At 43.4% G+C, this 12,326-nt stretch overlaps 1 protein-coding gene across 1 annotated transcript in view; it reads right to left on the minus strand.

The window, feature by feature from the left end:
• The window catches only part of RAB21 (RAB21, member RAS oncogene family), a 33,711-nt gene extending 25,071 nt beyond the window's left edge, over positions 1 to 8,640 (minus strand). The window contains exon 1 of the mRNA XM_027543357.1: positions 8,238 to 8,640. Coding sequence (XP_027399158.1) covers positions 8,238 to 8,387 — 150 coding nt within the window. The 5' untranslated portion in view covers positions 8,388 to 8,640. The remainder of the gene's footprint in view (positions 1 to 8,237) is intronic.
• Between the last annotated feature and the right edge of the window lie 3,686 nt (positions 8,641 to 12,326).

Here is a 12,326-nt window from a genome sequence, read left to right on the forward strand (position 1 = left end):
TGGTTCTGATTATGAAAAATGTTACTTTTTACACAGGAGACTAGTTGAAAGAGGTAAAAGGCATTTAAGTCAGAGTGCACAGTCTTACAATAAGGGGGAAAGGGAGCTTCAGCTAAAGAAAAGGAAGTGACTGCCTAAGAGCACAATTATAGAGAGAAACAAAGATAACTGAAATCACACAACCATTTAAGAATAAAGTTAACAGATGGTTAAAATATCTTTCTCATCTTTACTTTCCCCAGCTGGCACAATGTTTGACATGTAACAGGTATGAAATAACAATTCTTGAATTTAACTGCTTAGATTCAACAATAAATTCCACAGACAAAGCAGTAAGTCCCTCACTCCAACTGTCTTTCTTGTCTGTGTCAAGTTTAACACAGCCCAGAACAATAAAGGATCCTCTATGACCCACCTCCCAGAATATTGGAAATAAAAGCAAAAATAAACAAATGGGATCTAATTAAAATTAAAAGCTTCTGCACAACAAAATAAACTATAAGCAAGGTGAAAAGACAGCCTTCAGAATGGGAGAAAATAATAGCAAATGAAGCAACTGACAAACAACTAATCTCAAAAATATACAAGCAACTCCTGCAGCTCAATTCCAGAAAAATAAACGACCCAATCAAAAAATGGGCCAAAGAACTAAATAGACATTTCTCCAAAGAAGACATACAGATGGCTAACAAACACATGAAAAGATGCTCAACATCACTCATTATCAGAGAAATGCAAATCAAAACCACAATCAGGTACCATTTCACGCCAGTCAGAATGGCTGCGATCCAAGTCTACAAGCAATAAATGCTGGAGAGGGTGTGGAGAAAAGGGAATGTTGGTGTACACTGTTGGTGGGAATGCAAACTAGTACAGCCACTATGGAGACAGTGTGGAGATTCCTTAAAAAACTGGAAAGAGAACTGCCATACGACCCAGCAATCCCACTGCTGGGCATACACACCAAGGAAACCAGAATTGAAAGAGACATGTGTACCCCAATGTTCATCACAGCACTGTTTATAATAGCCAGGACATGGAAGCAACCTAGATGTCCATTAGCAGACAAATGGATAAGAAAGCTGTGGTACATATACATAGTGGAGTACTACTCAGCCATTAAAAAGAATACATTTGAATCAGTTCTAATGAGGTGGATGAAACTGGAGCCTATTATACAGAGTGAAGTAAGCCAGAAAGAAAAACACCAATACAGTATACTAACGCATATATATGGAATTTAGACAGATGGTAACGATAACCCTATATGTGAGACAGCAAAAGAGACACAGATGTATAGAACAGTCTTTTGGACCCCGGCGGGGGGGGGGGGGGGGGGATGATTTGGGACAACTGCATTAAAACATGTATAATATCATATAAGAAATGAATTGCCAGTCCAGGTTCGATGCAGGATACAGGAAGCTTGGGGCTGGTGCACTGGGATGACCCAGAGGGATGATATGGGGAGGGAGGTGGGAGGGGGGTTCAGGATGGGGAACACGTGTACACCCATGGCGGTAGCATGTTGATGTATGGCAAAACCAATACAATAGTGTAAAGTAAAAAAAAAATAATAATAATAATAGTAATAATTAAAAAATTAAAAAAAAAAAAAAAGAAATCACAGAAGGAAGCTTGGGGACTTTATATAAGCCCAGGCTTTCTGGGTAAGCCAGCTAAAGGATCTTGAGTCCTCGGAAAGCTCACCTACAACATTACTTCATAATTATCAGCAACCTAAAGGGGGTCTTTGACCTCTATGCCAAAGCCCTTGACTGTGCGGATTACAATAAATTGTGGAAAATTCTGAAAGAGACGGGAATACCAGACCCCCTGACATGCCTCTAGAGAAACCTATATGCAGGTCAGGAAGCAACAGTTAGAACTGGACATGGAACAACAAACTGGTTCCAAATAGGAAAAGGAGTACGTCAAGGCTGTATGTTGTCACCCTGCTTATTTAACTTATATGCAAAGTACATCATGAGAAACATTTGGCTGGAAGAAGCACAAGCTGGAATCAAGATTGCTGGGAGAAATATCAATAACCTCAGCTATGCAGATGATACCACCCTTATGGCAGAAAGTGAAGAGGAACTCAAAAGCCTCTTGATGAAAGTGAAAGAGGAGAGTGAAAAAGTTGGCTTAAAGCTCAACATTCAGAAAACGAAGATCATGGCATCTGGTCCCATCACTTCATGGGAAATAGATGGGGAAACAGTGGAAACAGTGTCAGAGTTTATTTTTGGGGGCTCCAAAATCACTGCAGATGGTGACTGCAGCCATGAAATTAAAAGACACTTACTCCTTGGAAGGAAAGTTATAACCAACCTAGATAGCATATTAAAAAGCAGAGATATTGCTTTGCCAACAAAGGTCCATCTAGTCAAGACTATGGTTTTTCCAGTGGTCATGTATGGATGTGAGACCTGGACTGTGAAGAAAGCTGAGCGTGGAAGAATTGATGCTTTTGAACTGTGGTGTTGGAGAAGACTCTTCAGAGTCCCTTGGACTTCAAGGAGATCTAACCAGTCCATCCTAAAGAATATCAGTCCTGGGTGTTCATTGGAAGGAATGATGCTGAAGCTGAAACTCCAATACTTTGGGCACCTCAAGAGCTGACTCACTGGAAAAGACCCTGATGCTGGGAGGGATTGGGGACAGGAGGAGAAGGGGATGACAGAGGACGAGGTGGGTGGATGGCATCACTGACTCGATGCACATGAGTTTGCGTAAACTCCGGGAGTTGGTGATGGACAGGGAGGCCTGGCGTGCTGTGATTCATGGGGTCGCAAAGAGTCGGACACAACTGAGCGACTGAACTGAGGAGGAGGTCTGCAAAAAAGGAACAGTACTAAAACACCAAAGCATGGCAAATGTCACAATTTTTAAAAATAAAAAAAGAAGTGACCCTCCAGAAATGTCACAAGCCCAGACAAACTCTGCTGCTGCTGCTGCTGCTGCTAAGTCACTTCAGTCGTGTCCGACTCTGTGCGACCCCACAGACGGCAGCCCACCAGGCCCCGCCGTCCCTGGGATTCTCCAGGCAAGAACACTGGAGTGGGTTGCCATTTCCTTCTCCAATGCATGAAAGTGAAAAGTGAAAGTGAAGTCACTCAGTCGCTCTTAGCGACCCCATGGACTGCAGCCCACCAGGCTCCTCCATCCATGGGATTTTCCAGGCAAGAGTGCTGGAGTGGGCTGCCACTGCCTTCTCCGAGACAAACTCTAGAATGGTTAATAAACAAATACATATGTATGTATAAAAATATAAAAGGGAGCAGTCCCTCAGACTGTATGAGTTCTCAAAATAATTCATGTCAAATTAATCCCATTACCTTTTTGTATGTGTTACCCTGAAAGAAACCAACAGAAATTAAGCACCATTTATTCATTCCCAGGTGGCACCAGTGGTAAAGAACCTGCCTCCCAATGAAGGAAGCACAACAGACACAGGTTCAATCCATGGGTGGGGAAGATCCCCTGGAGGAGGAAAATGGCAACCCACTCCAGTATTCTCACCTGAAAAATTCCATGGGCAGAAGAGCCTTGTGGGCCACAGTCTATGGGGTCACAAACAGTCGGACATGACTGAGCAACCAAGCACACACACACAATTCATTCAACAGCTAACATTCATTAAACAAACACTGTGCCAGGAGGTTTACATACCGTGGTTCTCTAACCCATATAAAAATCTTATCACTGAGATTCTCCAATTTCATGGATAAAGAGCTAGCTTACAAACATTAGAATACCCTGCCCAAATCATGATAGCTAAAAGGTAGAAGCCAAACCTTCAAACTAACTTCAAAGTCCTGTCCCTTTTTACCACATCAGATGGTCTCCTACTGCAGAAAAAAAAAAAAAAAAAAGCATCTTGTCTTCTGCAAGCATTTGACAAAGTATCTCATGATATCCCCTACGGGCAAGACTGATGTAGCAAGGGCAAAAAAAAAAAAAAGAGTTGTAATGCTGGAATAGCCATTTTCATTAAAAGTTTCATATCCGCTAGGCAATAGCCCATAGCAGTCAGTCTTGTTTTCTGTTTCCATCATCATTAGTATGTATAACACTCCATTAAAGACTGTTGCACAGTCACAAGGAAAGAAGGCCTGTATCTGGTTTGGGAAAAGCCCCACCCTTAAAAGCAGAGACATTACTTTGCCAACAAAGGTCCATCTAGTCAAGGCTATGGTTTTTCCAGTGGTCATGTATGGATGTGAGAGTTGGACTGTGAAGAAAGCTGAGTGCCGAAGAATTGATGCTTTTGAACTGTGGTGTTGGAGAAGACTCTTGAGAGTCCTTTGGACTGCAAGGAGATCCAACCAGCCCATCCTAAAGGAGATCAGTCCTGGGTGTTCATTGGAGGACCGATGCTGAAGCTGAAACTCCAATACTTTGGGCACCTCATGCAAAGAGTTGACTCACTGGAAAAGGCCCTGATGCTGGAAGGGACTGGGGACAGGAGGAGAAGGGGACGACAGAAGATAAGATGGCTGGATGGCATCACTGACTCGATGCACATGAGTTTGAGTGAACTTCGGGAGTTGGTGATGGACAGGGAGGCCTGGCGTGCTGCAATTCATGGGGTCGCAAAGAGTCGGACACGACTGAGCGACTGAACTAGACTTCGAGTCTAAAGAGAAACCAACCTCTGGCCCTGTGTCACTAGATTATAGAGACTTGTGAAGGGCTTTGTGCTTGGCCGCAGCTCACCCTTTTCTTTCAGAGTCTATTAATGACTGATGAGAACACTGAAGACAATCTTACCAAATCTTCAGGTGAAAAGTTAAAATAGGTGCCTAATACAGCTGTAGAGATCATGCTTTATTTTTATGGGCATGGCCAGGAGCCAATCTAGTGCCTGACCCACAGTAGCTCCATCAATGTTTCTTGAGCTACAGAATCAAAATTCAAAAGCATATTAACAGGCATTAAGCACTGAAGAAAACCTATCAAAGCCGACTTTAATGGGTCAAATACATTGGGGGTTGGCAAGGAAGGCAACTACACAATGAAAGTAAAATCAAGTTGAGGGACATAGTCTTCCTTCCTCACTCTCTCCCTCTATCTCTCTTGCTTCCTTTCAGCAAACAAAACTAAGACAGCATGCCCAATATTAATCAATGTGGCAACCCAAAAACTCACAGCATCTTTTCGACTTCAGAGTTAGAAAAGGATTCTCCACAAGGGAGGTGATAGCCTGTACTTCTTTGCACAGTTCAAACCACACTAAGAGTCATTTCTACAGCTCAAGCTATCAAATTTTAAGAAAAGGCGGCAATAATTAAATACCAAGTATCCAGAAGAGATGTCAAAATAATGATATGAGTTAAAACAATGTTACAGGAGATCTACTAAAAGGAACCAGAACTGTTTACCAAGAGAAGACAAAACTCAAGGGGATGTACAGCCATCTTCAACTATCAGAAGGGATGCCACGTGATTCAGATTCAGATGTCATGTGATTCAGATTCAGAGAGCAGGGAAACAGATTTTGTCTCTAGACCTGGAAAAACGAACTGGAAAGTAATCTGTCCAAAAATGAAACAAGCTATCTCAGGATACATTGTTTTCCACCTTCTGTATCAGTTCATCTCACGTCCAAGATGTTCAGACTAAAGTAGACAATCACTTGACTGAAATATTAAACTAAAGACTGAAATAGTAAACCTTGAACTATCTTAGGTTCCTTTTAGTCTTTAAAATAGGAATGTTTGAGAGTGTACTTTGCAAGCAAAACACAAAGTATTTTATTGTGCAACCCCATAGACGGCAGCCCACCAGGCCCCGCCGTCCCTGGGATTCTCCAGGCAAGAACACTGGAGTGGGTTGCCATTTCCTTCTCCAATGCATGAAAGTGAAAAGTGAAAGTGAAGTCGCTGAGTCGTGTCTGACTCTCGGTGACCCCATGGACTGCAGCCCACCAGGCTCCTCCACCCATGGGATTTTCCAGGCAAGTACTGGAGTGGGTTGCCATTGCTTTCTCTAAGTAGTAGGTAGTTCTTTTTGCTAAGTAAAAAGGGAAATTCTTTCTCTCACATCTTATGATGCATTAGTTCCTCTCCATTTGGAATGAAAGGCATACAAGACTCTCTATGGGTCTAACTGAAATAAAATTTCTCCAAAAAGATTGTTTAAAAAGATGAAATGAACTGATACCCAAGAGAAGGAAATTGTATATAATGCTGTTTCCATATGTTGGTACACAGCAAAAGCCTCAATTCTAGAACATAATCCAGATAATGTTTGTGGTGCTCGCTTCGGCAGCACATATACTAAAATCAGATAATGTTTGTGATAAGAGTTATATGCTATGCTTTTGATACTAGAGATCTATGTAATAGATTGCAGGTTTCCTCTCAGATATTTAAAAATCTTTACCCAGCTAAAAGCTTTGAGGATATTTTTGGAATGTATAATGTAAATGTAATTTTTAAGCTGAAGGGCTAAATTATCTTTTAAAAAAATTAAGAGCTCAATTAAAATGGTCTTCTCTTTCTCTAAGATCTGTAGCACAAAAGAAATCACTAAGGGGTGGTTTACCCATTCAGAAACAGTGCTCCAAAATTTTAAATCTAAACTGGATTCAAATTTCAGCTTGAGAACCAAGACTTGTAGCAATATGATGACCAAGAAGTTACTCAACTTAACCATGCCTGTTTCAGCATGTGTAAAATGAGGCTAATAAAACTATCCACCTCCCACACAGGCTGTTATAAGAATAGAAGAAAAGTAAAATACTCAGCACGGTAAGAACTCACTAAATGTTAGCTATTATTATTACTTTACCTTAATAAATCTTTAAATTTCCAACTGATCACAGGCATTTACCCTACAAATTTCCTTTATCTCTCTAGTAACACTCAACCATAATTATTAAAATTGTGTTAAGTGATCTTGTACAAAAATGCAAGGGAAAAAAAAAACACACAAAAAAGAACCACCCAGGTTCCTGACATTCACTTTTTCAGATCTTATGCTTTATAAAGAAGTAAAAATAGAGGAGTAAAAATAGAACATGGAATCAGAGCATCTTTGTAAATTCTAGACTCAGTAGTTTAATAATAGCATCAAATATCTAATATCACAACTATTAAAAAACTGCATTCTATCAAATAGTGTCCATGGACTTACACACTACACAATCACTAATTAAGATCTATTGTGGGGTAGTAATAATAAAGATGGAGAGCTTACACTGGGCCAGGTCCTAAAGTGCGTTTATGTATATTTGTCCTGACAACCGTATGAACTATATACTATTATTATGGCCATTTTAACAAATCGAGAAACAGAGGCACAGATAGGTTAATTAACTTGCCCCAAATTACACAGCTAGTTAAACGAACAGAGGTGCACACAATCAAGATCAAAAGTCCACTAGACTTGACTGCCTCCGATGAAACAGATCAGGGTGGACTCGTTGGGTATTTTTGTTCTAACACGTGCAAACTGATTTCACGCCCAATTAATGACTACATTTTAACACTTTTCTGACTAACAATCATGTATCTGCAAATGAAAGCTGGCCCTACATTTACAAGCAAAGAAAATAAATAGCAGCAGTAAAGCTGTTAGCTTGAGGACCAATTGTTGGCCAGTATTCATATGACGTTTCCATATGAATATGGGTCGACCTGCATCGCTGAATGTAAGTGACCCACAAGTCAGACCCACGCAGGCTGCAATGGAACTGCGTAACCCCCACCAGCAAGCGGTCATTTCAAAATCCCTCCAGAAAGAAAAGACTTGCCAATCGGCACTTTGTTCGAAGACAGGACAAAATGGAAGTTGCACAAACACTTAGTCATCAGTAAGTGCTGAAGTTACACATCACCTAGTTCGCAAAATCAAACCGGCAGCTAAGTTCCTAATTCCGAAAGAAAGAAAAAGGGCTGACGCTCGGTTGACTGACTGCAGGGTAAAGGCACCTAGGGCCCAAGCGGAAGCGAGTCAGAGAGGAAAAACTAGCCCCCCGACGGGGACCCACCACATGCGCAGCCACTCTGGGGACCCCGGGGACTTTTCAGGGCCCTTCCACTTCTCTCCCGAGGGCCTGTCCCATCTCCGGGCTTCCCCGACGACGTGTGTTCCCAGGGCGAGACCGCAAAGGCAATGCGCAGGCGGAGCGGACAGGCCTGAGATCTGGACGCCCAGACCCAAGGACCGCGGTAGCAAAGTCCCCTGAGGCGCGGAGGCGCCGCCCCCCCGCCCCCCGCGGCCCGCACCTGCAGGGTGGTGATGTGCTTGTCGTTGAACTTGTTCTCGCAGTAGCGCAGCACCAGCGACGTCTTCCCCACGCAGCCTTCCCCCAGCAACACCACCTTGAACGAGTAGGTTCGGCCCGCCGCCGCCCCGCCGCCGCCGGCCGCAGCCATCCCGTCGCGTCCCCGCCGCGCCGAGCTCCCCACAGCCGCCGCGGCACCTTCACAGCCGCGGCCCGCGCAGCCCCTCCGCACCGGCGCCTCCCGCCCCGGACGCCGACCCCACTGCGCCTCCGGGAGAGGCCTGGAAGCGCCGAGGGGAAAGTCCGAGAGTGCAGGGCCCCGGGCACCACGTCAGGAACCTGGGGAGAGGCGAGCAGCGCCCGCTCTCCGCCTCCCTCTAATGGCGTCTCCTTCCTCCTACGTCACACGTCGGGTCACGTGACGGACGCGGCGGGGGCGGCCCCCGGGACAAGGCCCCGGAGCGCGTCTGGGTGTGGGCGGAGCCTGCGGACCCGGCCCCGGGCCCGAGCGAGACCCGCCGGGCCAGCTCTAGCGTTGCTCGATTGTCTGCGGGCCGCCACATCTCTGCAGCTGGTGGGAGCCTGCGTACAACGAGGAATGAGGAATTTGAGGCGAGCCCAGCTCAGGTGGAATGTTCAAGTACACAATGTTCTCGTTCTTGCCCAGGGGATGTTCAGAGGCTAATGACCTCTCCCTTCCGGAGGTCCCGGTAAAACGATTTTGCCAAGGTGCCCCCTCAGTATCTTTACAGTCTTTCTCTGTGGGGTCCCAAATCCTAACTATTGCATTTCTTTCAGTTCTCCAGACCACCTGGACTCCTCCTTAAATTTCAGTGTCTCACCTTAAACCAGAAGGTTTCCTGGATCATCCCATCTTTTTCCCTGTCATTTCATCTCTCTCCCCACCGGTGTATCTTCTCTAGCCCAGCTTACCATACTTCGTGGAAATTACCATGTTCAATATTTGTCTTTCCTTATTAGGCTGTAGACTTCTTAAAGACAAGAACTGTGTGAGACTTGCCCACCCTTGAGTTTCTGACCTCAGGTGCCAGACACATTATTAGTATTCTATAAGTATTTGGGGAAGGAATGAATAAATTGTACCTCTCAGGCAGTTATGCCTTGGTTTCCCATTTTTTGCTGTCTTTCATGAAGCTTTTTCCACCATGAAACTTTTGACATTCCATGTTGACTCCGCCTTGACAAGCTTGTCTGATTTGATGATTTCCTCCTGTGCCTCCACTTTCTTTCATGAAATAAATTATTCCGAGATACCATACCAGTGTTTCTAAAAGTTTGCAACCAGAAACCTGATGTCATCAAACATTCTTTTTCATGAGATTCCTCTTCCACTTCAAACTAGATAGTCCATTCAATGATTCAACAAATATTTGAAGGTGCCCACCATATGCAAGGAGATCCAACCAGTCCATTCTGAAGGAGATCAGCCCTGGGTGTTCTTTGGAGGGAATGATGCTAAAGCTGAAACTCCAGTACTTTGGCCACCTCATGCGAAGAGTTGACTCATTGGAAAAGACTCTGATGCTGGGAGGGATTGGGGGCAGGAGGAAAAGGGGACGACAGAGGATGAGATGGCTGGATGGCATCACTGACTCGATAGACGTGAGTCTGAGTGAACTCCGGGAAATGGTGATGGACAGGGAGGCCTGGCGTGCTGCGATTCATGGGGTCCGCAGGGAGTCGGACACGACTGAGATACTGAACTGAACTGAACTGAACCATATGCCAGGCACTGTGGTAAATAAGATACAATGCCTTGTCATTAAGACTTAACTGTTTAGCAGGAAAAACAGAAACGGTCATTATTCAATTGAGTGATTTCATCTTTATAAAGCAGTTCTGAGTATTTGCAAATGTATATGGGGACCCAGGGGCTTTCCAGGTGGCGCTAGTGGTAAAGAAACTACCTGCCAATGCGGGAGAGGCTAGAGATGCCGGTTCGATCCCTGGGTGGGGAAGATCCCCTGGAGTAGGAACTGGCACCCCACTCCAGTATTCTTGCCTGGAAAATTACATGGGCAGAGGAGCCTGGCGGGCTGCAAAGAGTTGGACGCGACTGAGCACAGCACGAATGATGGGAACCCATCTGGTTTAGCCTACTAGGGAAAGCTGCTGCCGTTGGAAAGGTGTAATCTGGGTTAAGAAGGGAGGAGAGCTCTGCAAGCAGAGAGAATAGTATGACCTACAGCCTTGAGGTACAGATGAAAAACAAGTAAGATAAGAATGCAGAGAACTTCAGATGAGACTAGCATGGAAGCCAGGAATCAATACTGAAAGGACCTTTCAGCAAATGAAGGGTTTTAATTAAAGAGGCTGATATAATCAGATTTGACATTTAAAGGATCTCTCTGGCTATAATTTGAAAATTGGATTGGAGAAAGATAATACTGCTTCTATTTAGAATCAGCCATTAAAGAAACCTTATGTTTTTATAAAATATCCTCATCCTTGCCTCTAAGGATGTATTCTCTACTTCTCTCCACATTCCTGCTCTCAGAGTCTTTGGATATTCATGAGTTGTTCCAGAATTTGGAAGAGACTTCATTTTGAAGGGACCCATTCCATTGTCCATTCTGAATTTTTAATATTGAATGGAAATTTAGCTCTCACTGCCTACAATAAATTGTCCCTCGTTCAACCAACACAACATGTATCTAATCTCTATTCTCTGTGAAACATCTTTATATTAATACATGTGAAGAAAGCTGTATGATCTTCCTTTAAGCCTTCTCTTTTCAGTATAGCCAATCATTTCAACCACTGTTCAAATAATATGGATCCTAGATCATTTAATAGCTTAACCATCTTGGAATCTAAACACAGTAGTATTCATCACTGAAAAACAATGAAAACTTTATTGTGAAATAATCTGTCTAAAATTAAAATAATTTTCCAGTTTTAGCTTACAGTGGGGTTTAAGGAATGTTCACAGATTTCAATAAGTCAGTTTGGCACAATTTTGAGCACAGAGTAGGGAAATATAGATGTAAATTGTGGCAGGTTGGTCATGGTCCTTCAAAGATATCAGGTTTGAATACCTTGTGCCTGAAAATGTTACCTTGTTTGGACAACAGATATTGTGCTGCAAATGTAATCCAGTAAGACATGGATTACATGTTTACATGTAATCCTCATCAAGTTTACAGTCTAATGGAACCACAAATAACTGAAACAGTTACAGTAAACTTTGGTAAGTGCTCTATAGGACATGTACATGGAGCTATGGAACCGTAGGAACATCAACTAACCCAGCTGTTCCACAAGATAAGTCAGATCAAATGGGCACATCCTTTATCCTCAATTTTATCAATATTTTGGTAGGTTTGACTCAGCTGGCCACTCTCTTTTTTGTGGCATTTGTGCCCCCTGTGTCTTCCAGGCTATCACAGTCTTCCAGTCTCCCCCTACTTTATTAGCCACATCTTTTCTATCCTTTTGCTTGCTTCTCCACCTATGCACGAGGGCATGCTCTGTCACTTCAGTGTGGCCGACTCTCTGTGCCAGTCTCTAAATGTTAGTGGGCTTCCAGACTCAGTTCTCTCCAATAAAACCCTCTCTCTAGTGACCTCACCCAGTCCTTTGGCTTGAAATATCTACTACATATTCATTACTCTTCCATGTACATCTATCACTCCTGATCACTCCCTTGTGCGCTTGACATGTATATAGGCAACTCCCATTTAACATCATCACTCAAATGTCAAATAGACATATCAAACACCATATGTTTAAAAGAGATCCCTTAATTTCTCTCCAAAAGTTGTTTCTTCCCTGGTTTTTCCTGTCTTGGTAAATAATTTTATTATGCGTCTATTTACTACAGCTAAAAGCTAGCTAATATCTTTCTGTTTTCTCTTAATCTTCACATCCATCCACTATAGCTCAAAAAACAGATTTTTTGCTTCTTTTTTTTTAATTGGAGGATAATTTCTTTATAATGTTGTATTGGTTTCTGCCATACAACAACATGAATCAGCCTATATGTATATAGGCTTCCTCTAGAGCCTCCCTCCCCATCCCACCCCTCTAGGTCATCACAGAGCATCTGGCTTGGCTCCCTGTATGAAAC

Source organism: Bos indicus x Bos taurus, chromosome 5, assembly GCF_003369695.1.
Source record: "Bos indicus x Bos taurus breed Angus x Brahman F1 hybrid chromosome 5, Bos_hybrid_MaternalHap_v2.0, whole genome shotgun sequence".
Lineage (NCBI taxonomy): Eukaryota > Metazoa > Chordata > Mammalia > Artiodactyla > Bovidae > Bos > Bos indicus x Bos taurus.